The 27,997-nt window shown below is 43.6% G+C and overlaps 1 protein-coding gene across 1 annotated transcript in view; it reads right to left on the bottom strand.

The window, feature by feature from the left end:
- The window catches only part of LOC139759936 (uncharacterized protein CG3556-like), a 185,587-nt gene that overhangs the window by 16,060 nt on the left and 141,530 nt on the right, over nucleotides 1-27,997 (bottom strand). Inside the window, 2 exon segments of the mRNA XM_071682588.1 lie at nucleotides 1,721-1,824; nucleotides 2,748-2,985. Of these exon segments, the coding sequence (XP_071538689.1) occupies nucleotides 1,721-1,824; nucleotides 2,748-2,985 (342 nt within the window).

Genomic DNA, 27,997 nt, shown 5'->3' with positions numbered 1-27,997 from the left:
TGTCTCACTGAATGATCCAACACCTTTAATCCTCTACTTCTAATGTAAATCACATTTACAAGTCAGATATTTTACATTTTACGTAGCAGGTACATTGAATTGTAGATATCTGTTATCGTATCTTTATCTATCATCAACAAATTTCCATGATATTATCTAATCTGATGTTCACGTGAATCTCTTCCTTTTCTTACTATCCTTTCACTCAGTGATTAGGTGATTAGAACATTCATTCATTTATATGAAAACGACAAAAATTTATATTTATTTTCCAATCATTACAATGGAAAGTGCCTGAGGGCCCCTTTTTTAAAAGGGGGGTCCTGGCACTACACCAGGAACCCAATTTCTTTCCAGGAGGTCTTGCAGCTCCAAGGCTGCGCTACTTTCAGTAGCAGGGAAATGCTGGTCTCTTTTGGAGTGAGTAGTCCTTCGACGAGACTGTGTACTACCATTCGTCAACAGATGATATAGCTTATATATATATATATATATATATATATATATATATATATATATATATATATATATATATATATATATATATATATATATATATATATATATATATATATATATATATATATTCCAGGACACTTCACAACTCACAGACATTCCAGTTATTTCATGTCTCTGATAATGAGAAATACCAGAGGTTGTTTTTTTTAAGGCATTTCCAAAGCCAAAGAAAGATAAAACAGTTGTTCGTGCCCTTCTAAGTCGTATTGGATACAAGGTTTCCACCACACACACACACACACACACACACACACACACACACACACACATACACACACACACACACAAGGGGTGGGGGGATGGGGGGGACACTACACCAGGGGAACTGGACCAAAATTCTTCTCATCTGAACGTAACAAGATTTTCCGAGGCAATTTACAGGCAAAGACTTGGTGTGTGTGTGTGTGTGTGTGTGCGTGTGTGTGTGTGTGTGTGTGTGTGTGTGTGTGTGTGTGTGTGTGTGTGTGTGTGCGTGTGTGTGTGTGTGTGTGTGTGTGTCGTGAACGTAATGGTTCATTATATTCACAAACGAGGTGATTCAGGGTCACGTATCCACAGTTAAGGTCAGAGGGATGTCGACTTCAACGAGACCTTCACACAAGGTCATGTTCTCAGCAGAGAAAGGCAATTAGGGTCACTGAATCATGGTAAATAGGCCATTAAGAGCACTTCAAGGAGGCTGACAGGTCTTTCTGCTCGCTACAGAGGTCAGTCAAGGTCATGCACTCAACCATATAAACACTAAATTATTATATACTGACCTCGTGGGGTCACATTTAAACAATTACTTATAAATGTCAAACGGGGTCACATTTTCGACAGTAAAGCTGCAAATTACTTAGGTCATGTGTTTGCCTTGTAACCACTGGGGTGTCACACAGGTTAGATACATAAGATGGTGCATTTGCAAGGTCAAATGTCATATGGGGTCATAAGTACACAGGCCTGGGAACACGGGAGAGGTTACGTTGAACATGTACTGATCGAGATTTGAACGAGGTTAACAGTAATATAGGTTCCTCTAGCGAAGGTCAGAGACCTTCAAGTACAGTACCTGATTAGAACGAGTCTCATACCAAAGAAGGGTCGGGTGGGGTCAGGAGGTCACGGAGGGGGAGAGAGGTCACATAGGTTGGAGGGGCTTGGGGTTGTGGAGGGAGGGAAGGGGAAGGGTGATAAGGGGGTGGTTAGAGGCACTTACCAACGAGGTCTTTGGAGTAGAAGGCCCTGGGGTCTCTGCATAGGGCCACTAGGGCCATGACGTTGACCGCGAGGTGACCCGTGGTCAGGGGCAGCTCCCGGTGCCTGCCGAGAGGTCAAAGGTTAGCTGAGTGTCACTAGGCTAAGACTATAGAAGGTCGTAAGAAAAGGGAAGAACTGGTTAGGATTCTTAACTGTGGACTATCAACTGGGGGTCACAAGATCTATAAACGCGGGTCAAAGTTACTCAAGGTATGGCGACCTAAGGTTAAAGGTTAAGTAAGACTTATTCTCAGTGTTTCTTAAGCCGGATTAGACCTATTCTCAGTGTCCTTCAGCTGTGGTAGACCTATTCTCAGTGTCCTTCAGCTGTGGTAGACCTATTCTCAGTGTTCCTTCAGCTGAGGTAGACCCATTCAGAGATTGTGAACATCAGTCACTGAAAATGCACGAAGGTTCTTAATGATGGTAATTATTCTCAATGTCATTCTTCAAGCCCTCAAGGACTGGAGGAGAAAGCCAAGGAACCACACCCTACCCTCATTAAAGACCCTAATGGTTAATCACAAGGATAATGACCAGGCTGATTGTTAATCATCTATCTCATCCCATACCATCCAGATCTTTTTTTTTCTTCACCACGCCCCTAACTCCACCCTCTGGTGCCAACACACGGCTCCACCTTCTTCACCACGCCCCCCCCTCTCTCTCTCTCTCTTCTCTCTCTCGTCTAGTCGTCTGGTTCTTCAATACCCACCATTCCTCTCTCTCTCTCTCTCTCTCTCTCTCTCTCTCTCTCTCTCTCTCTCTCTCTCATCTAGTCGTCTGGTTCTTCAATGCCCACCATCTCTCTCTCTCTCTCTCTCTCTCTCTCTCTCTCTCTCTCTCTCTCTCTCTCTCCAAACGTTTCTCTCTCACTCCTTTCTCTGTCTACCTCCCTTTTTATCTCTTTCACTCCAGTATCAATCATTTCCCTCTCTGTCACTCTCTTCTCTGTCTGTCTGTCTGTCTGTCTGTCTGTCACTCACTTCCAGAGCCTGAGCACCAGCTCCAGCTCCAGCTGCTTGATGGCCAGCTGGGCCTCGAAGTTCTCGGGGGCGAACCAGGTGGCGTTGGCCAGCCTGAGGGAGAGGACCGTGTTGGCGGTGTCGGACCCCCAGCCCCAGTCTGGCTTCCTCTGCGACACCACCCACTCCACCGCCTTAGCGGCCGCCGGCAGCACCAACACCGGTCGCTCGTCCATCAGCCGCTCCTCTGACGACTCCTCTGTAGGGGAGAGAGAGAGAGAGAGGTGATGAGAGAGAGAGAGAGAGAGAGAGAGAGAGAGAGAGAGAGAGAGAGAGAGAGAGAGAGAGAGAGAGAGAGAGAGAGAGGTGATGAGAGAGAGAGAGAGAGAAAGGTGATGAGAGAGAGAGAGAGATGATGATGATGATGATGATGATGATGATGATGATGATGATAATGATGAGTAAACGAAAGAATGATAATCAAGAGAGAGAGAGAGAGAGAGAGAGAGAGAGAGAGAGAGAGAGAGAGAGAGAGAGAGAGAGAGAGAGAGAGAGAGAGAGAGAGAGAGAGAGAGAGAGAGAGAGAGAGTATCTCATCCTCTTCTGCTGGACATTAAGAAACAGACAATGGAAGTTGGAAAATGTCTGCTTTAAGAAATTACTTCAAGGCTGCTGCTCTCCCATCCCACCACCCCAACCCCACCACCACCACCATCACCCTCCTCCTCTGTTCTCAAAGCCCTCTCTCCCTCCCTCCCTTTTTTTTTTCCAACTCTCTCATCCCTCAAGAAAATATGGACAAAAAACAAAAAACCTTTGAGTGTTATCCTACACAGAGAGCTTGACTGCTTGAAGCAGTAATCACGTGAGACTTTCTTACACTGGGGAAAGAGCAGGGATGAGCCATCTGTACATGGCGTCTCATACTCGAGTGAAAATGTTATTTAAACGCTTCTTCCCCGTGTGTTACAGCGACAAGGTGCCTTCTTTTTTTTTTTTTTTTTTAAACTCCTTCTTCGCTCCGTGGCTAACAAAGGAAGACTGACGTTACAAAGATGTTCTCTTCGCTATATACACAAGAAGGCAGGTAAAGTGGTGTATACAATAATATTCCTTGAGCTCTATATCATAATAAGTACTTTAGATATACTATGTCGTTTTCTATGTAAGGACAGGTCGCTGGCATAGATGATATCCTTCAGGTCTATGCCACGGTGGCGAGCCTGTCTGTTCTCTGTCACGAGAAGGGTTTGGCACAGAATGTGTTAGCAGATGTGATGGGTAACAGAAGACCAGCACATAACCAGTCTTGGATTCTGTGTTAGAGAAGAGTTAGTGAGAAACACAATGGAACACAATGTTGTGTTTTTAATGACTCAGGTCGAAGGTCATGCCATCAAGGGTCAAAGGTCGCACCGTCCTGGTCGAAGGTCAAGCTATCAAGGGTCAAAGGTCACACCCTCCTGCTTAAGAGGATTATACCATCGTACTTCATAAGCTTGTAGTGTCGTGTTCAAAAAAAAGGGTCGTACCGCTCGTGTATAAAAGGGTCGAACAGCCGTGCTAGAAGTCATACTACTGTGTTTGTAAAAGTCGTGCCGCTATGCTCAGGGATCGTATACTGCCGTGCTCAAGGGTCGTACCGTCGTGCTCAAGAGTCATATACCGTCGTGTTCAAGGTTCATATACCGTCGTGTTCAAGGGTCATATACCGTCGTGTTCAAGGGTCATATACCGTCGTGTTCAAGGGTCATATACCGTCGTGTTCAAGGGTCGAACCCTTTTCTGTCATCGTCATCTACGGTATGTCGCCAAGACGTGTACTATTTTGACGTCTAAGTTCCATAGACTTTCGTCTTTATTCCCCTATTATCGTGTGGGTTCACATGTCATTCTTACTCCAGTGAAGAACGTCTGTGTTCATAAGAAACTACCCCAGTGTAGAACGCCCGTGTTCAAATGTTCTCTCAGAGAGACGTGGCTGGCCTCATGGATTATGAAGAACACGAAATGTGTTCAGCTGTTTGGAATCCTATTAGGTAAACACTGAACTGTGACTCACGAATCTATACTTATCGACTTCGAAACTCCTTCAGAGATTCAACATCTACACAGCATCCATCTGCTGTGGAAGTATCAAAAGTCTCACTACAAGAGCATGGGATACCTTTAAGTGTATCCATTAACCAATACGTTCTTTCCTACTTCCCCATAAATCCTTTACGGCAGCGGTGGTAGGGAGCTATAAACATCTGCAATGACAGTTTCCCTGACGGAGATCCAATGCTTCAAAAAAGAAAAAAGAGAGTAAATCCCGCGTTTCGTAGCCATTTTGAGATCGTGAGGAATTTCTTCAACGAATGAGCCAAAAGGTTATGTATTCGACCCTGCCATGTATTCCTCGCCACGGGGGCAACAAGTCGTCAAACGTCCTTCGCTTAAAGGTTCCCAGATCATATCACTGGTGGTCTGATTCGTGAAGTCTTGGCTTAACAACCTCATGAATCCACGTAATGTTTCATCATTCCACTTGGGTCCCTTGCGTCCCAACCTCTTTACGATCCATTCTGTCTTGCTCTGTGACTCCCCTCTCCCTCTCTCCCTCCCTCATCTTCGGCTTACGACCCTATCGTTTTCCGGGGTGCAGCCATACTCTGCGAATCCCAAACCTCTCGTTCGATACCAAGGTTCCCTGGTATCGAACCCCCCCTGAATATAACATTTCTCAATAAAGCTAACTCGATATCCTCTGCGTTGCTTGCTTAAGTCATGCCTGAATCCTTGCTCTGACACCCCCTAAGCTGACACTGTCATCAAACGTTCTTCGATCTCAGACACCTCCCTCCCACAAGCTGACTCTGTTATGAGCAGTCCTTCGTTCTAAAAGCTTCTAGCTGACTCTACCATCATTAGAGCTTCGTTCTAAGGCTCCTAGCTGACTCTGTTGTTAGCAGCCCCTTCGCTCTAAGGCTCCTAGATGACTCCATTGTTAGAGACTCTTTGTTCCAAGGCTCTTAACTGACTCTATTGTCAGCAGCCCCTTCGTTATAAGGCTCTTAGCTGACTTTAGCATCAGCAGCCCCTTATTCTAAGGCTCCTAGCTGCTCCAAGCCCTATGGCCTCCAATTCCTCACTTTTAACACACGAAGCCAAATTCATGACCCAAGTTTCTCAGCAGTGACCTGCATTTCCTCACTTTACAACCTGCAATTCCTCCCTGCAATTCCACAAGGTCTGCAGCCTGTAAATCTTTCCTGTACCGACTGTCATGCCTTTGCCCACAAGACGGAGGACAGAACAACAATGGGGAATACAAAAGAACGCTGGTTCGACACTTTACAGGGGGTAATTAGCGAGGTGAATAAGACGTGCAGTGTTTCCAGGAATTTCTCTGTGGGGAAAAAAATGACACAGCTTGAGTTGGGAGAGGAATACAGGAGTGAGGGAAGAGGGGGATTGTGGGACGGAGGGGAGGAAGGGAGATGGGTGGAAGTGAAGGGCAGAGGGAAGGAAGGAGTGAGGCAGACCATTCCTTGATATCCTGTAGTTACGATAAGTAGGGACATTTACGACTTCGAGTTGGTCAGGAGTTGGGTTTTCTCTTGTTTTGCCCCATAACTGTTCTTATCTGTCTCCAGTTTTACTCTGTCTATCCTTTCTTCTCTTGGTCCTCAATCATTGTCTCCCTTTCTTTGTATTCCTTCTGTCCTTCCTTCGTTCTCTTATACATCCTCGTCACCCTTCTCTCTCATCTTCGAGACCAAGTATGTGAATCCTTCTGCTTCTATATATCAAGTCTCCCTACTCTCCCTCGACTGAATCCTCTCCCTGAGCAACTTCTGCAACACCATCATCATCATCATCATCATCATGATCATCTCTCCCTCTCTTCTCTTTCATCCTTGGCCTGTGGCTGGCAGCCACGGGCCCCAACAACAACAACAACACATACATAAAAAAAAGGTAAATGTGCCCTTTAATGGTCGTCCCGGTTTTTGTCACACGGGCATCGTTGATCATGTCCCGTCCTGAAGCCCTCTGTTTCCAAGGGTCAACACAGCCATTCCCTCTCCAGATCAAGTCGTGTTGATGCCTCCTCCCCTCCACCCTCCGTTGCGAGGCAAGTTTCGCCTCTTCTATGGGTCATTTAGGTCCTTTAGGAGTACGGGGAAGAGAGGTGACGATGCGGTTGAAGGAGGAGGAGGGAGAGGAGACAGCAGATGGCATGAGAGAAATGGGTTAAGGAGGAAAGAAGGGGGAGGGTGAGGAGACAGCAGATGGCATGAGAGAAATGGGTTAAGGAGGAAAGAAGGGAAAGGGAGAGGAGACAGCAGATGGCATGAGAGAAATGGGTTAAGGAGGGGAGGGTATTGGATGGGGAGGGGGAAGGGAGAGCAGACGTCATCCCCCTGGGTAGTGTGACAGGTGCGAGATCGAGGCCAGGTCGAGGCCAGGTCGAGGCCAGGTGGACGTCATGAACTGTCGTGTTTCGTCAATGTGTGTCGACCATTCCAGCAGCTGTGGCGTGTCGCAACGTGTGCCTAACGTCCCCTCATCCCCCCTCCCCCCCGCAAGCTGTGGTGTGTATATGCAGCGGCGAGTGTCGACCACACACTCCCCCTCCCACAAGCCCCCCCCCCCCAACAGCTGTGGTTTGAGATAAACGAAAACTTTCGTGATATTTGAGCACTGAATTTTATTTACATTCCCTTGCGAAGAGGCTGATGATGGTGGTGGTGTAGTTGGTGGAGGTGGTGGAGATGGTGGTGGTGGTGGAGGAGGAGGAGGCCCCACCCACTCCCCCCTCTTTGGTGGGGATGTGTTGGAATCACGACGGGTCGGACTTCTGGTCTCGTCCAGTTGGAGAGATGCCAAAGGGCCGGGAAGAGAGAGAGAGAGAGAGAGAGAGAGAGAGAGAGAGAGAGAGAGAGAGAGAGAGAGAGAGAGAGAGAGAGAGAGAGAGAGAGAGAGAGAGAGAGAGAGAAATACTGGCAGCCAAGCAGGCAGTGGGAGAGACGGCATGGGGAAAGGTGGGAGGGAGGGAGGGAGGGAGGGAGGGAAGGGAGGAAACTGCTGTGTGGGCGGAGAGAGAGAGAGAGAGAGAGAGAGAGAGAGAGAGAGAGAGAGAGAGAGAGAGAGAGAGAGAGAGAGAGAGAGGCTGATGAATTATGTGGGTGGGGAAAGGGTACGGGTAGACGGCACGGTGATAAACCATGATAAACAACGGTAAAAGTTATAGTTCACACGGGCACCAAAATATCTTTGACCTTATTTTGCACTGGTCGATAACTGTATACCAGGCATAAGCTGGCGTGTGTGTGTGTGTGTGTGTGTGTGTGTGTGTGTGTGTGTGTGTGTGTGTGTGTTTACTTACATATGATTAGAGGTAAGGTACATATATACAAGGTTTAAGGGACTGTGGGGGAAGGGGGGGGGGGGCAACTCGAGTGTAAAACTCCCACCCCATAACACGCAAGTAGTGATCACAAATAGTAATTTCACTACGTCCAGCTTCTACGCGAAGGATCTTAGACCAGACAGATCATGTCTACCAAAGCGGTATCACACTGTGCCTGATGATCACAGACACACACAACCCCCCCATCAGTAAAACTGATCTCCGCTGGTAATTAGCACAGGTAATTAACTGACTTCGCTCAAATGACCTTCGGTGGGAGGGCCAAAAAACCACAGGGAGATTGAATCTCAATACCGTACCTTTCCATTGGCCTGAATGCTCGCTCAGTTATTTCCAATTAGAAATTCAAAGACGATTATTGCTGGTTTCACAAATTTTCATATATATATATATATATATATATATATATATATATATATATATATATATATATATATATATATATATATATATACATATATATAATCTTCGTAACAGTGAATAATGATTAGTGTAAAACTCCCTATTTACTTCATAAATATGTATGACCACTGCTAACAACGCTAAGTTTGCTCTGAGAAAAAGTACGTAAGTGGTAATAAGTCCTCGATTGTCGCGGGAAAATAATAACAACTGTGGCGGTTGTTTCTTGCCCTGAATTTCTTAACTCGTTTTCCTTTTTTTGTTGTTCCCATTTTGTATATGATCAGTAGGAAGAGCGTAATAACGAAGACTAGAATGATCATGGTTTTAGTGTTTTCAGACAGACAGACAGACAGACCAGTAGAAAACAAAGCAAAAAACGAGAGAGAGAGAGAGAGAGAGAGAGAGAGAGAGAGAGAGAGAGAGAGAGAGAGAGAGAGAGAGAGAGAGAGAGAGAGAGAGAGAGGCAGAACACAAAGGGAACCAGAACGAATCTTGCTTCAAAGATTCCCTAAAGATACGATACCCGATACTCCTGCAAAATCAATATCACTAAACTCAGAAACCAGTCCAATCCCTTCTGAAAAAGCCTTGCCAACAACGTTCTATCTACTCTTTGTATATTGTACCGGCCGCGCTCAACACCCCCCAGCATACGTTACGTACAGAGTACACAAGTACTCAAATTACATTGTAAACTCTTCACCAATATTCCTGGGAACTCGTAGTGATATATTTTTCCCAATAAACTTCCTCCGACACCGCGTTTATTTTATGTCTTCAATATGTCGCGGCCAAGTAAGGATCTGTTTGTTTACATGTCGCGAGGAGCCGGGGGAGGCTCGAGCGCTAGCCGGGGGCTGCGGAGGTAAACATAGAGATGGAATATTGCAAGAGATGGTGTAAAGGAAGGGGAGATAAAAGAGCAGGAGAGATTGAACGAGGGATAAGAAAGATGTCAGACAGGGAGGGAATGATTGAGAGAGAATATTTTTAGATAACAATATGGGGAAGGTATAATTGGAGATAGGAGAGACGGAATACTACCCACATATGTCCTTAGTGTTGTGTAAGGTAGGAGCAAGGGGAGAGGGAGGTGGAAATCATCGCTTCAAGGAGCCAAACGAAGAGATTTCTTCGAAGGCTTGGAGGTCTTTTCCTCACTCAGTCTCGCTCAGGTAGGAAAGGCGAACAAATTCTGATAAAGGAATAATGGAAAGTAATTTTTCCAAACACTAATAGTTATGATAACAAGGGCTGGGCGGGGAGAACCCACACTTCAGGCATTTTTCTTCTCGACCAAGATGTCTTTCGAGTGGCTTTTTGAAATGCATTGAACGTGTATTAGATTTACTTTACTATTTTTTTGGGGGAAACGGCGGGATTAAGAGCGATTCTCAGGGGAGGTTTTGAAGCATGTTTCAGCCTTATACTCTTTTGGGAAAAGCGAAACTAAAACTTTCACCACAAACGTAAATGGAGTTTCATTAAGCAGTGAATTAATCTTTATTTTCCATATATATTTTTTTTGTTATAGTGAACGTGTAGACTTTATTTTTTTATGCACATTATGGCCACTTGACTTGACTCAGTGGGCTGTTTCGTTTCTTCTGCCACCTTCTGTCCCACTGTGAAATGATGGCGTATGTCTCAAAGTGCACTGATGTGCCGCTTGCCTTCGTTGTAATGGACGTGGTTGATATATATATATATATATATATATATATATATATATATATATATATATATATATATATATATATATTTTTTTATTTTTATATTTTGCTTTGTCGCTGTCTCCCGCGTTTGCTTTGAAAAATGAGTTAATCTCTCTCTCTCTCTCTCTCTCTCTCTCTCTCTCTCTCTCTCTCTCTCTCTCTCTCTCTCTCTCTCTCTCCTCGTCTGCCTTAGCTCCAAACAAAGAATTTCTAAAGCCAGGGAAACTTTCTTCACATAATTGGATTTTTTCCCTCCGCTCCTTCAGGAATTTCCCTGCCAGACACTATTGATCGTCAGGGGAGACCGTGCTACAAAGAGAGCATCTATATCAAAATCAACTTTCAAAGTCATCTTTACTTGCTCTACTTCCGTCGTATGTAATCTGGGCTTTAGACACAAAAATGATGAAGAATACTTCTTGCATTATGGTCGAGAATCCTATCTGTTTCTCACGTCAAAATGATTGATTTCAGGTGATGTAAACAGAAATCAGCTGATCTTCCAAATATATAGCGTGGGTTGACAGCTGACCAGCAGAGATGATCGTCAATACTGACATACGAACGAAGAATGAGAATGAAAAAAAGGGCGTCAGACATGAGGGGTTTTATACGGTAATGAACTGGGTAAGGGGAGAGAGAATAAAAGAAAATAAACCGAAGGGGAGAGAAAGTAAATAAACGAGAGAAACAGAGAGAGACGGACAGAAACAAAAAAGAGAACAATACACTCTTACACACACACACACACACACACACACACAGAGAGAGAGAGAGAGAGAGAGAGAGAGAGAGAGAGAGAGAGAGAGAGAGAGAGAGAGAGAGAGAGAGAGAGAGAGAGAGAGAGACGTATATTCATGGCAAGTAACAACACTAGCGAGTTTCACATCAAATTACGAGGAGAAAAAATCGTATTCTTGATCTGCACCTGGATTCTCTTGATGGTGGATACTCTACGTGCGAGACGTTTAGGGCGAAGACGACATTGTAACTTACTGGAAAGTGACTATTAAGTCATCCACATGTTGTTATCATTTCCCCAGTTTAGCAGCATTTTCGACTCGGTGTTCAGAAACAGTCAATTCATCATTGGTCAATATATAGAAGCAAATTATTTACTTTACCATATATTTGTTAGAAATAATATCTATACTCTTTTCTTCATCATACAATATTCATTAATGATATACATTTGATGATAATTTTCCCGTTTTGAGGTTTTCCTGATTTTCGAGCCGGTGGTTGGAGCACGGACGTATGTTACGTCACAGTCTTAGGCATTACAGAGTCAGGAGTCGATAGCGTGACTCCAGGTGTCTCACATTAGCCTATATCCAAGTTATGCGAGGCCAGATCCCCTTCTTCACTACGCGATGATAACAATAAGATGCAGATGATATAATTGATACATAAAGAAATCGAGAAATAAAATTCTAAACACTGGCTTCAGTCTACTAAAAGATACGAAAGAATATGACAGTACTGACCCAGTGTTGTATAAGCAGTGAGAGCCTGAAGTATGAAAAGATAATCCCAGCGTCTAAAAAACCCAGCTAACTAAAAGCGACCTGGGGGTCTAAAAGCGATTATTCTGGCAGAGCGAATAAAGATCCCAGCAACCAAAATGGGAACGTTCAGCCACGCGTTTGGAAAAACACAAAAAATGTTTAAGTCTGGGAATGAAATGCCTGAAATTGAGTTAAAGAAATGGAAATTCTTACCAGAGAATATTGCCATGATAGAGCGAAACCCATGTGATACATGGTTTTATAGTCTTCACTTGCTATAGGTGCGCGTCTCCGATATGGTGGGGGTAGAGTCAGGAACAAACGAATAATGGCCTCCTCTGCATACATCTATTCTCTAGCTGTCATACATGAAACATGGAAACCAAAATACACCGTCCATAGCTAACCCTCATAGACTGTCTCATAGCTTTCCATAGACATTTCACGTGCCTTGGTTTGGCCTATTAACAGCACGTTGCCCCTCATATGCCACATTCATTCAAAGCTTTCTTTCCTATGCACGCCTCTCACCCTCATGAATGTCTTGGTCCCTGTGACCAAAAGCCCAATTCTCACCATCGTTACATCTCGTTCTCGACCTTCCCCCTTCCTCCATATATATATATATATATATATATATATATATATATATATATATATATATAATATAGATATGCCCTAACTCTTCAGTAAATTGATGTTGAGAATATAAAAAAATACACTGGTCCACACTCGAGGGGTAAAACGTTAGGTGAAAGAAAGTAATCGAAAGTTCAGATAAGTTGGCCAAGTTTCCCGAGCGTCTGAACGTCTGTCAGAAGTACAAAGTTGGAGGCAAGTTAGGGTTAAAGAGTTAGGGGTCCGAGACAAGTTTGATGGAAGGCCCAAACCTTGGAAGCAATATATATATATATATATATATATATATATATATATATATATATATATATATATATATATATATATATATATATATATATCCAAGGAGTCCATAGGGAAATGAAACACGGTAAGTTCCCAAGTGCATTTTCGTGTAATAATCACATCATGAGGGGAGACACAAGAGAGAAATGTAATAGTTAGTTGATATACTAGCCAATCACTTCCCAACGAACTACCAAGCACTGAAGGAAGACAGAAACGACCACAGAATACGCAAAAAGATACAACCAATCACAACAAGGGGTACAGAAGAACCCACCAATCATAATCATTATAACACTAACGGTGAGAGATCTCGAAGGTCTTTTGGGAGAAAAGTCTGAGCTTGGATGAGTGTTCTGACAACGACCAGACGCCATTCCCTCCCCCCAAACCTGGTCGCTACGGAACGCACCCACCCACCCTACGTCTAATTCTGGTGTTAACCCCAATACCAAGGGTTTAATATGCTGGCTTACACACGAACTGAATGGTCTTGCCTGTTTTCAATGAGGTTTTGTATCTCCTAAGATTACAGATCTCTCTCTCTCTCTCTCTCTCTCTCTCTCTCTCTCTCTCTCTCTCTCTCTCTCTCTCTCTCTCTCTCTCTCTCTCTCTCTCTCATCAGATCTAATTCCCCGTCCTTGTCTCTTCAAAGGCTCCCTCCTCATCCCGGATAATGCACCCTACTCTGCTCCCCCCACTCTCTCTCTCTCTCTCTCTCTCTCTCTCTCTCTCTCTCTCTCTCTCTCTCTCTCTCTCTCCAACCCCCGATGAGGGCCGACGCAAAGCCGTTCAACTCTGGGGGTCCTGAAATCTCATCGATTTCAGCAATTCATCTGGGCAAAAGCGCCCGCGCCCCCCCATCACCAGGGGATGATGGGGGGGGGTCGACCACAACGATGAATATTGTGGGGTTGGGGTCAGGGGAGGGTTTCTGGGGGGGTGGGGAGGGGGGGTGATGGGGCTCGTCTCATACTTCCAACCCTATAACGTAAACAGAGAGAGAGAGAGAGAGAGAGAGAGAGAGAGAGAGAGAGAGAGAGAGAGAGAGAGAGAGAGAGAGAGAGAGAGAGAGAGAGAGAGAGAGAGAGAGAGAGAGAGAAGTGTCTCAGCTTCCTTCAGTGAGAGACGAGACATGTTGGCGTTTTTTCTCAAAGGTTTCCGGACACGGTGCGACACCGTGGCATTACTCCACACAGATGACGGACCTGGCTTCGTAATCCATCTCTACAGCAAGATGGTGGACGGCCCTTCAGACACGACGGTACGATCATTGAGCACGACGGTACGACCCTTGAGCACGACGGTACGATCATTGAGCACGACGGTACGACCCTTGACCGCGACGGTACGGTCTTTGAGCACGACGGTACGACCCTTGAGCACGATGGTACGGTCCTTGAGCACGACGGTAAGACCCTTGAGCACGATGGTGCGACCCTTGAACACGACGGTACGACCCTTGAGCACGACAGTAAGACCCATAATGAAAACGGTACGACGAGTCTTGAACACATAACGAGTATCTTCTTAAAATTGGTTAAATACCAATTCAACATTTACTTATGGAAACAGGGCGAATACCATTACAACCTATTTGTTAAAATTAGTTAAAAAAAAAACACTATTAGAACTTCGTGTTAAAACCCCCTGTGAATAACATGACGAATTCGTATCCTAAACTAGTTTCATGTTAAACTCTCTGTCTGCAATAGTTTTTATCATTTTCTAGTTTCTTACTGCTTCATTCATCTGTCTTTATCTACTCCTCCTCTTCTTACTCTACTGTCTTCATCTACTCCTCCTCTTCCTCCTCTACTGTCTTCATCTACTCCTCCTCTTCCTCCTCTACTGTCTTCATCTACTCCTCCTCTTCCTCCTCTACTGTCTTTCATACTATCCTACACTCTATGGCTATCTCTCGTTCGTCTGACGACCGGCTGTCTCTCACGTTAAAAGAGAATCTATCACAAAAACAACTGTAGAGAGACAGAGTGTCTATGGTCTCTCTTGTCCTTGTCTCCCCCACTCTGTTCCCCACCCCACACACCACACACACACCCCCACCACCAACCTTACAATGATAATTACGCTTGGGGGTCTCCTCTCTCTCTCTCTCTCTCTCTCTCTCTCTCTCTCTCTCTCTCTCTCTCTCTCTCTCTCTCTCTCCCTCCTCCCCACCCCCCCCTCTCTCTCTCTCTCTCTCTCTCTCTCTCTCTCTCTCTCTCCCCCCGTGTCCCTGGTATAGAAGATAATCCGACTCATTAAGACTTTCATTAACAAACTGTGAATATTAATCTCTCTAAATGACCCAGCGTTGCCAATCTCCTCGACTGAAAGAGAGCGCGGGTGCCAATGTTTCCATCCAGATAAGCTGTGTCAGCTTAAGTTCCTAATACTTAGTAAGTACTTGGGAGCTACTTATACGTTAAGTAAGTAAGTAAGTACACCCGTGTCAGTTTACTTAACCCGGGAGTACTGACAAGGACCTACCAACACGACCAAAACCTAACACAGTGATACCAACCTCTTACGAGGAAGCGGTGTTACCAATCCCCTGATCCAACCAGTGCTACCAGTCTCGAAGAGGGAGGGAAAAAACACTACGAGTAATGATCAATTTCCATCTATTATTCTCATGGATGGCCTCATTACTCCCCCTCATGATTAATAAGGGAGGCTTTCCTCATGTCCCGTGTGTGTGTGTGGGTGGAGAACATGGAAATGAGGAAGGAAAGTAATTGATTTTTGTGATAATCTGAGATAACTTATATATTGGCCTCTTGTGTTGGTATAAGGTGACTTATATACTGGCTTCCATGCATTGGTATAAGGTGACTTATATATTGGCTTCCTGTGTTGGTAAAAGGTGACATATATTGGCTTCCTGTGTTGGTATAAGGTGACTTACACTGCCTTCATGTCTTGGTATAAGGTAACTTATTATGACCTTTATGTGTTGCATAAGGTAACCTGTACCATATATTCCCAGCGTTGGTATAAGGTGACGTACCTTACGGGGTATAAGGTGCCTTATCTTACACAGTATAAGGTGACACAGACTTGTGGCGAGTGTTTCTGTAGCCACTAAATGTTGGCCTAACAAGAATAGTATTTCAAATTCCACTTTTTCTCTGTGTGCTTTTAAGAAAATCTTCCTGGTTCTGTTTCCCAAGCGAGTTAGGGGGAAGTCAATGCTACAACATCAAGGAATATATATATATATATATATATATATATATATATATATATATATATATATATATATATATATCACATGTTTACCAAATGGCGTCCTAGCTTCGTCTCTTCGATGTATATCAACTGACTGCTATATTTCTCTCTTGTGTCTCCCCTGACGATGTGATTATTACACGAAAGTGCACTTGGGAACTTTTCGTGTTTCATTTCCCCCGTGGACTCACAGGAATATATATATATATATATATAGTATTTCCCCTAGCCCCCGCCCCCTTCCTAACAATCTAACATACGACAGGACAAACTCAGAGAGAGAGAGAGAGAGAGAGAGAGAGAGAGAGAGAGAGAGAGTTAGGAAGCCTCAGTCAGGCTTCTCCTGGTAATCAATAGATCACAAGTGTTGCTTGGGAAGTGTCTGTCGTCAGAGCTGCCAACACAAACAGAAAAAGATATTGATTGGCGGATATCTCTCTCTCTCTCTCTCTCTCTCTCTCTCTCTCTCTCTCTCTCTCTCTCTCTCTCACTCTCTCTCTCTCATCTATCTATCTATCTACCTACCTTTCTATCGATCTATCTATCTCTAACTATCTTCTCTTCTATTCTCTCTCTCTCTCTCTCTCTCTCTCTCTCTCTCTCTCTCTCTCTCTCTCTCATAAAACTCGACTGAAAACCTTCAAATTCCGCCACCATTTCACTGGCTATCATTTTTCCCATCCCTTTCATAACCGTGTCAAAACAGACGCGCTACACGGAGCACAGAAAAAAAATGTTCACCTTTATTAACCTGTTCGACGAATGGCAATGAAACATCAGGTACACCTGTGAACAAAGAACAATGCTAAGTGAAAAATGTTATTGAAAATATCTAATTGTGTCGTGTACTGTACACACAGACGGTATGATACTAATGATGATGATGATAATGATGATAATGATGATAATAATAATAATAATAATAGTAATAATAATAATGATAATAATGATGATAATAATAATAATGATATTAATGATAGTACTACTATTAATACTAATAGTATAATAATAATAATAACAATAATCATATTATCATTATCATTATCATTATTATTACTATTATCATTATTACTATTATTATCATCATCATCATCATCATACTTATTATTATCATTATCATCATCATTATTATTATCATTATTATTATTATTATTATTATTATTATCATTATTATCATTACTAATCATTATAACTATTATCATTATCATAATCATCATTATTATCAACTTCAGCCTTCTCGAAATCCCTTGTATCATTTCGTAGGTTAGGAAAAAAAAAGAGGCCATCTTCACTACACTCTTATCTACCTTTATCTTCAGCATTCCTCATATTCACGACACCATCGTCATCACAACATCCTTCCATTTACCACAAACCTCACCTTCATCATACTCATATATCTTCCACACACACACACCACATACACCACACTACCACTATCATCACTGGACCATCATCTTCACTATCCGACATCATCACTATCCCTCACCACCACAGCGTCCTTATCTTCACTACATCCTGTTTTCATAGTGCATTTAAGTCAGGCTCGAGCACGGCCGTAGGCTGACTTAGCTTGTTGAACTGCCCTCCCTGAACTTAGCTTGACTAAGTTTTCCCAGCGCTCATCATAACTACACCACACCTCATTTCCACTGTGAGGCGCAATCATCACTACACACCCTCTCTCTCTCTCTCTCTCTCTCTCTCTCTCTCTCTCTCTCTCTCTCTCTCTCTCTTTCTCTCTCCACACCCTCGATTATCTCTGTGACCTTTGGCCTTACACTATTACAGCTGGGGTGGGAGGGGGGGGGGGGTTGTCAAAGATTGATTTTTCTTTCCCCCCCAACACACACAGAGACACACACACAATACCATTTACTGATATGATACGCATCGCTACTGCTGCTGTGGCTTCACTTCTTGCCGGCATTGGTGTGTGTGTGTGTGTGTGTGCGTGTGTGTGTGTGTGTGTGTGACACGATATCAATATGCAGTGGATCACGGCGATCATAGACACGACACGACACACTGGCAAGGTCATACTACTGTAGTAGACCTCCACTGGCGCATAGCATCAATGTGGAAGGTGGTGTGGTGGCTGGCCTCTCTCTCTCTCTCTTCCAGCCATGAGAGAGAGAGAGAGAGAGAGAGAGAGAGAGAGAGAGAGAGAGAGAGAGAGAGAGAGAGAGAGAGAGAGAGAGAGAGAGAGAGAGAGAGAGAGAGAGAGAGAGAGAGAGAGGGCGCTTGCCGGTCGTATCATTTATCCATATACTTAAGTGCGATTCTGGTACTCGCCAGTAGACACTTCACTAACGTAAAGTGCGATCTTGCGCGTGTAACTTGCCACTCGAGGCGTAAGTGTAAGTCGGTAAGTGTTCAGTTGAACACTTGTCACTTATCTAATCACGGGTTTTTGCTCCGAGTTCACTTACGTAATGGAAAAGACTCTCTCTCTAAACACATCTAGAAAGTCAATAGAGTCAGGAACTCTATCACGTGAGATATATATATATATATATATATATATATATATATATATATATATATATATATATATATATATATGTATCTGGCGTTCACAAGTGACGGCGAACAAGAATCAGAGCGCTCCAGACCCCCAGCGGCTCTTGTCCCTGGGCTTAACTCTCGGAAGACTCGTTCTATCAGCTGGGGTGGTATTAATGCCTCACTCCTCATGCCTTTTGCTCACGGGGCAGAAGTGGTTCCCAAGGGAAATCGTCGCTCGTCGTGGACTCAAGGCTTTCTAGACGGGAGTTTCTTCGGGGTGAATACCGTGGTTTTGGCGACGCCGGGAATGAATACGTCATCTTCAGGGTACAATCTCTTGTCGTAGAATTTCCCCACACCGAAGGGGTCCCTCCTTTCCCAGCTACTGATTGTAGTGCAGACGTATAACCCTTCGCTCTTAGTGTTATATACTAATAACCACAAGGGCTGTATCTACTTGTAGTTAATCAATTCACTGGGTATAGTGATCAAGTGTACATTTCAACCACAGAAATGTGTATCGCTTTCATATACATCATATCAGCCACGAACTGAAATTCATCATTCATTAAAAGGCATCAGACGACCCATTCATCTAATTCAATATGACATGTCAAAATCAAAGGTCTGTAGGTAAGTCTTGGTGTCGTCAGAATCAAAATTCTACTTCTAAGCTACGATGATCCATTTGCTTAGAGAGAGCGAGAGAGAGAGAGAGAGAGAGAGAGAGAGAGAGAGAGAGAGAGAGAGAGAGAGAGAGAGAGAGAGAGAGACTAAATTCTCAGATGAAATAGCACTAAGGAAAGTTGATTCAAACAGCCACGGAACCAAATTCCAAGAAGTTCAGCCACTTTTCTTCCCTCAATAAACTTGAAACCCTGTTTGGGGAGAGGACATTCTAACCCCTTCCTTCCCTCCCATCATCCCCCATTTCCAAATCCTCCGTGTCTGACTTCAAGGAGCTGAGTAGCCAGTCTTAGATTTTCCAGATCTCCAATCTGAGAAAATATATATTCCCAATCCAAGACTTCGAACTCTGATGTGCTGGAGGAGGAGAGGTCAAGGTTCCCACACCATGAGAATTAGAACGCCTGCTTTGAGACACAGAAGTCCCCCTCTCACTCCCTCCCCACACCATTTCAAAGATTAGAACGCACACTACAAGCAGAAGCAGTCTTAAAATTGGCATACACGTGGTAAATAAAGTCCCAGACCTTATCAGACTTTTGTGTCTCTCTCACATACATCTACCTTAAATCTATCAAAAAAAAAAGAAAAAAAAAAGAGAAAAAGCTGAGACTTCATTTTCTTTAAACTTTTAGGAGTCACCGTTCATTTAAAAACCATCTTGAAACCTTTTTTTTTTTGGGGGGGGGGGGGGACGAGTGAAACCAATTTCTTGAAACCAATGACCAACGACCTCATGTTTGTGACCACTTTAAACCCACTTCTTTCATTCCACTTCGATCTTTTTCTTCTTATCTCACGTTCATTCTATTCTCACTCCTTCTTTCCCACCACCCTCCTACCCCACCCTATGCTGTTCGAATCTCTGGCGATTCATCATCTCGTCCCCTCAGACTCCATCCTGGTCGTCTGCTTCACCTCGCCTCAACTCTGGCTCACACATATACACCCCAAATCCTCCTCCCTCCCTCCCTCCCTTCCACTCGTCCTCTTATGGAAATTTCCATTCCTCCGTACAGATCTGCACGCCGGCCTTGGTCCGAGGCCACATGCAACTTTTCTCGGGAGTTAATATGGCAGACACACTAGCTGGCGAGGGACAATAGAGGAGGGGATCCCTGTATTCAAAGGGCATGCATTTGGTATCCTATTTACATCGGCGTATATGATTTTCGCATGTTTATTCCCCCTTACTAATTATCTATACAGACTTAATGGATTTCAAATGAGCTTGATCTATCTATCTATCTATTTATCTTCTGTCTATCTAGTTACATATATGGATAGATAGACAGATAGACAGTTAGATATGATTTCTCGTTGATAACATACCTGTTGTGTATGGCACAATCTATGCCCAAGTTAATCACACACACACACACACACACCCACACACACACACCCACACACACACACCCACACACACACCCACACCCACACACACACACACACATAAATATTCTCATCAGTCTTCTTTTATTTTATTTGCTCGCATAAAAAAAGGAAATATTCTACAAAACACCAGTAAATATATAGGAAGGTAGAACAGTGCAGCAACGCCACATGTCGAGGACATGCGTGCAAATTACACTCAAACACGAGACTTAATATATAACTCCGGCTTATGTAAGAGTGTATGTAAGCTGGATCCGGCTCATGGCGTGGAGAAATTATGCACTCTGGTCTGACAGAACCATAACTGTGTTTGGTGAGTGAAACGGCGAATCGATAAAGGGAAAATATCATCGTGGAAAAGTACGTTATTTGGTGGGAATAATTCAGAACGAAAGATAGAGAGAATGATAAAGGAGGGAGACGAGTTACTGACAGAAACAGCCTCGGAGGGTGGTCGTTTAGAGGCAGGAATAGCCATGACAGAGAGGAGGTCGAAGGTAGGAACAGCCAGGGAAGGGAGGTAGGTCAGAGGTAAGAACAGCCAGAAAAGGGAGGGAGTTTAGAGGCAAGAAGAGCCGGTACTCTGGGCCACGGTAATGGCGCGTAAAGAACGTAATTTGAATGTAGAATGAACCCTAATGAATCACAGCGGGATAAATGCCCAAAGCTTTCTATTCACAAAACAAGAAAAAATACATCAAACTGGACTAACCTGCCTTTAATTTGTCTATTAACTGTTCAAAAAAAGGAAGCTGAAAGATTGAGAAGAAATAAGAAAAGAAGCATTTTGAAAATTTCTCTGAATATGAACAAAAATATATATAGGTATACATATATAAATGTATATGTTCTTCGGTATATATATATATATATATATATATATATATATATATATATATATATATATATATACGCCACAGACTGAAAAAAAATACCGAAGGGTTTCATTAAAAACATGGCATAAAACAAACATTTAACAAATGAAATGAATTTTAAAGTCACTAGGTAAAATGTTGATACAAAAAAAAATGTATACACACAAAAGACTGGCAACAAAGACAGGAAATTAGTTGGAAACTTTTTTTTCTTTTTTTAAAAAGCATGAAATTGATAGTTCAACATTTATGTTGATAAAGGAGATATTATTATCATCACGAGAGAAATGATGTATCTATACACACACACACACACACACACCGACACGCACACACACACACACACACACACACACACACACACACACACCACACATACGTAAACCTGACCAAAATAAGTTAAAAGACAAATGATAGACTAAACACGCCAGTTGTTAACTTATGATCTGAATGTGAATGACGACACGAAGATTAAAAAGAGGGGAACCACCACTCATCCCCCCCTCCCCCCCCGTTCTCTCTCTCTATTTACCTTACGTCACAGGGGAAATTGCGTCAACTCAACTCTTTACGATTTTTATGTTACGACAACATCCGGGGACCGGCATCGAACAAGCTGGCGTTGTAGGGAGGAGAGAGAGAGAGAGAGAGAGAGAGAGAGAGAGAGAGAGAGAGAGAGAGAGAGAGAGAGAGAGAGAGAGAGAGAGAGAGAGAGAGACCATCTCCTGCCCCCGTAGTTCTATTGACAATCACAATGGCTGAGTTAGAACAATACGACCTTATTTTCTCTCTCTCTCTCTCTCTCTCTCTCTCTCTTTTTAAATGACCTCTGAAACCATGTAGGCGACGTCTCTCTCTCTCTCTCTCTCTCTCTCTCTCTCTCTCTCTCTCTCTCTCTCTCTCTCATCCTCATCACCTGTGGTGATGGTGGTTGGCATACTGTGTGTGCAAATCGTAGGACGCAAGTAAGGCTGAGAATCCTATCCCCCCCCAAGCAACAGTTAAGGAAGCAAGGACTTCAGCAACTGAAACTCTCCACTGAAGAACTTCAGCAACTGAACTTTTCAGACTTTTATTAAGTGACGAGAGAGAGAGACGTAAACCCGCCTCTACCCTGTTTGCGACGCTGATTTACGAACCGTCGAAGGAGGGAGGAGGGAGGGAAAGTTCTCTTTAATTTCCTCCGATAAGACTTATGATGATGGAGAGAGAGAGAGAGAGAGAGAGAGAGAGAGATTTAATGTCTACACAAACACTTGTACACATAGAACATATATATATATATATATATATATATATATATATATATATATATATATATATATATATATATATATATATATATATATATATATATATATATATATATATATAATACACACACACACACACACACACACACACACACACATAGCACTCTCTTCACCCCACAATCCGGACATTTGACAGCGTTCAGAGTCTTATTCACGTCCTTAACAATGCCTTTCTTAGGTCAACGACCCTCGACCCCTTATCATCATTACAGGTCGTATTCAGGGCCGGTGCCATGTGCCTCTCCTCTCTGGCGCACAGGATTTTCCCCTTGAGGAACTGCCTGAAGGAGGAGCAGAAGGAGGAGGAGGAGGAACTGCCTGAAGGAGGAGCAGAAGGAGGAGGAGGAGGAACTGCCTGAAGGAGGAGGAGAAGGACAGACTTCGAGGTTCTTGTGGCTGAGAGGCCACTCGCGGGCCCTTACAGAGATGGCCCTGCACTCGGGGCAGCTTTGAGGGCACGGCTGAGTGCCCAGTTGGCACTCTGGGGGTCACTACGGGGAGAGAGAGAGAGAGAGAGAGAGAGAGAGAGAGAGAGAGAGAGAGAGAGAGAGAGAGAGAGAGAGAGAGAGAGAGAGAGAGAGAGAGAGAGAGAGAGAGATGTATGAAACCTCATGAAAAATTCCAATTTTCAACCCTCTGGTACGTACGGATAAGATCGAAAACTATATATATATATATATATATATATATATATATATATATATATATATATATATATTATATATATATATATATATATATATATATATATATATATATATATATATATATATATATATCTTTTTTTTTTCTTTTCCTTCTAGTTAGATATTTTTTCCTCCACCGTCGAGCTGAGCAGCGGACACAGAGGGTCGGTTATGGGCGTCTTATCCGGATATTAAGGGAGTCATCCGGATAGTAACGGTACATCCGGTACAGTACCACGTCTGAGGTGTGTGTGTGTGTGTGTGTGTGTGTGTGTGTGTGTGTGTGTGTGTGTGTGTGATGTTCAAGACTATATATCAAGGATATAGATTCTGTGTTACAATCAGTATAGGCGCCATAGACGTTACGAACACTATCATCATGCGTGAAAACAAAAGCGAATCTGTATTCGTGATCTACGAAAACATCGAACCATTGACCTTGAATACGTGTCTGTGATCCTTGATGTTGCACAGCCAACTGGTCCAGGAAAATGAAACCATTCACCTCTCTCCCCCCGCACTCCACCTTGTGGCACAGATGGCATCAGATCTTCTTCATCCTCTCCCTCCTCTCTTTGTGGCACAGACAGGATCAAATCCTCTTCATCCTATCCCCCTTTGTGGCACAGACAGGATCAGATCCTCTTCATCCTCTCCCCCTCCCTCGTGGCACAGACATGATCAAATTCTCTTCACCCTATCCCCCCTTGTGGCACAGACAGGATCTGATCCTCTTCATCCTCTCCCCCCCCCCTCGTGGCACAGACAGGATCAAATCCTCTTTACTCTCCCCCCCCCTCGTGGCACAGACAGGATCAAATCCTCTTTACCCTCTCCCCCCTTTGTGGCACAGAAAGGATCAGATCCTCTTTACCCTCTTCCCCCCTTGTGGCACAGACAGGATCAAATCCTCTTCAGCAGAAGCCTGTACCAGGACCACATCTCTTATCCTTCATGCCCCCCCCTCCCCCAATACCCCGGGACGCACGATAGGATCCGATCCCATAAACTGCGTCAAAGATTTAATAACAACGCCTTCACCGAGGGGTATCTGATCCCCTCCCCGTGCCACGAGAGAGAGAGAGAGAGAGAGAGAGAGAGAGAGAGAGAGAGAGAGAGAGAGAGAGAGAGAGAGAGAGAGAGAGAGAGAGCTGTCTCAGACCTCCAAAACCCCAAGCCTTTGATGGAATCCAACTCCCCTCCCTCCTCCTCCTCATCTCTTCTCGGAGGATAGGACCCGATACGATATCTCATACACAAAGGAGAATCCGATCTCATACCCGAAGCTCAAGATGGAATCCAATTGCCTCCGATACACGGGATAAGGGATCAGGTCGCGTCCAGCCCTCTGCCTGCATGGCTTGTATTGCCTCGAGTTATGGCTTTTCCCAAGAATCGATGGAAGGCACTTGAGGTTGTCCTCGAGCCCCAGCCAACACCACCACCCTCCCTACCCCTTCCCAAACACACACACACACACACACACACACACACACACACACACACACACACACACCAATGCGTGGCTGTCGCAGGACACACACTGTCACACGACGTTCCCCATTTCCCCTCCCTCCTCCCCAGCCCAGCCAGTCATCAACTCCATCAATAAGACGTTGGGGAAGGGGTGGGGGGGGAGGGGGGGCCCACATCAACCCCCCCCTCCTCGCTCACCACCACACACCCAGGCAGTGTGGCTATGTGGCGTCACGCATGAATATGTATCCTCTGCTGGTAATACGGATCGACCTTCCCTTGCCATTCACTGCCGTTCGCCATCGCCATGCATACGAGAGTCGGATTTCGCGGCTGCACGAACGACGTGCGAAAGGACGTATTCTTTTAGGTTTTAAAATAGATGGGAGGTAGGGATGGCTTGTTAGAAAGGATGGGTCGATTATTATTATTATACGTTCTCGTGAGACGACTGAAGGTAAAGGAACGAATGAGTTACAGGAACGAATGAGGAAGGATTGGTTGAGTGGATGGAGGTTTTAAGTGAGACACGAGACATGAAGTTCAACTCGTAAATTCCTTTAGGTTTGTACCCGTAACGCAATGTTAGAAGACAGGTTCATATTTCTTATTCGATTGGAAATATTAAAATTCATATAACGTCTAAGATTTTAAAAAGAGTTATACTAAATGTATCCTTGAAAAGGAAATATAGTTTTTTGCCACTGCCGAAAACATAATAGACAGGTTGAATATATATATATACATAGGGTCGAAATAAACTCATATGAAAGAAACTAAGAAATATGAAGAATAAACAATGGATTCTACAACCTATCACATAATCAAATAGCACGTTAGCACTTTTAAGTCTTCGTCTTATATACTTAATCTTAGAAGGATATGAAAAATATTGCCTCAGACGAGAGGACTTGAAATGAATCGTACACCCGACACCGTGGTGGGATATCGCCCGCTGCCAGTCATTGGATGGTTGTCGTACCCAACTCTATTATACGTGAGACAAAATTCGCTTTGCCTCGTTCATGACAGAATGTGAAAATCTGCCATGCACGCAAGTGTGAATGATCGCTCCGTGCGTGCACAGACCCCCGACCACACACACACACACACACACACACACATAAACGAATAGATTTTTGTGAAAATGGGAAAAATAAAATCGCAGAAAAAACGCCCAAAAAAAACCCCAACTTTCGTGTATGCAAAAAAAATCCATCAAAATAGATCATGATTTAAAAAAAAAATCATTAAAAAAATCTAAGAATTACGACAAACAAAACTAGACGCAAACCACCAAGGTCACAGCAAACCACACGCGACCCCGGAGCAAACAACAAACAAGCGTTAAGCTTTGCGTGGCAAACACACATCAGCGGCCGGCCGCATGCGACGCACAAACAAAGAGAGACGCACAAACGTACAAACAAAGACAGACGCACAAACGTACAAAGACAGACGCACAAACGTACAAACAAAGAGACACACAAACGTACAAACAAAGACAGACGCACAAACGTACAAACAAAGACAGACGCACAAACGTACAAACTAAGAGACGCACAAACGTACGAACAAACACAGACGCACAAACGTACGAACAAAGACAGACGCACAAACTAAGCGTAACAAACGATATGTCAAACTATTTTTCCCCGGGCTTGACAGTTCTCTGGGACGGGCTGTCAAGCTATCAAGGGGAGAGAGGCATGACGAAAACATGAACAAAAAACAAACAAACATTAAACATGAAAATAAACTTATAATGAAAACAAGGAAAGTGAAGGTCTGGTGTTGTGTGTGTGTGTGTGTGTGTGTGTGTGTGTGTGTGTGTGTGTGTGTGAGTGTGTGTGACGGTCTGGGGGTGTGTGACGGTCTGGGGGTGTGTGACGGTCTGAGTGTGTGACGATCTGGGGTGTGTGACGGTCTAGGGTGGGTGACGATCTGAGATGTGTGACGGTCTTGGGTGTGTGACGGTCTAGGGTGTGTGACGATCAGGGATGTGTGACGGTCTGGTGTGTGTGACGATCTGGGGGTGTGTGACGGTCAGGGATGCGTGACGGTCAGGTGTGTGTGACGGTCTGTCCCAAGTGTGTGACGCCTCTCGGCGGGAGGGAGCTTCATGGTATGAAAACATTCATCCCATCAGTAGGAGGCTGGACACATGCAAATGAGGCCATAGTGCCAACGCCCCTGACGCTACCTTGTTAGGGTCTGAGAGGCAATTGGGTGTATATATATATATATATATATATATATATATATATATATATATATATATATATATATATATATATATATATATATATATATATACTTCCCACGTATTCCCTGCGTGTCGTAGAAGGCGACTAAAAGGGAAGGGAGCGGGGGGCTGGAAATCCTCCCCTCTCGTTTTTTTTTTTTTTTTTTTCCAAAAGAAGGAACAGAGAAGGGGGCCAGGTGAGGATATTCCCTCAAAGGCCCAGTCCTCTGTTCTTAGCGCTACCTCGCTAATGCGGGAAATGGCGAATAGTATGAAAAAAAAAAAAAAAAAAAAAAAAATATATATATATATATATATATATATATATATATATATATATATATATATATATATATATATATATATTCCTATGAGTAAACATGTTTACCAAATGGCGTCCTAGCTTCGTCTCTTCGATGTATATCAACTGACTGTTATATTTCTCTATTGGGTCTTCCCTGATGATGTGATTATTACACGAAAGTGCACTTGGGAACTTTACGTGTTTCATTTTCCCCGTGGACTCATAGGAATATCTTGATCACGCGCAAAATTGTGATCCTTTGCAATATATATATATATATATATATATATATATATATATATATATATATATATATATATATATATATATATATATATATATATATATACTCTCTCCCCAGCACTGCAGGATCGGTGCGGAAATTAAGAAGATGGGGCACCAGGCATGGTGGAATTCTTGGTCCTCCAAACATAAAGACTTGTTGCAGGAAATGAAATATCCGGCCAGGGGAAGGGAGGGAAGGGGAAGGGGGGAGGGGAAAATGGACCCTTCACCCCACCCCCTCTTCCATCCATCCATGAGAGAGAGAGAGAGAGAGAGAGAGAGAGAGAGAGAG

The sequence above is a fragment of the Panulirus ornatus genome, chromosome 34, assembly GCF_036320965.1.
Source record: "Panulirus ornatus isolate Po-2019 chromosome 34, ASM3632096v1, whole genome shotgun sequence".
NCBI classification, from domain to species: domain Eukaryota; kingdom Metazoa; phylum Arthropoda; class Malacostraca; order Decapoda; family Palinuridae; genus Panulirus; species Panulirus ornatus.
This window is presented reverse-complemented; position numbering and strand designations above follow the sequence as displayed.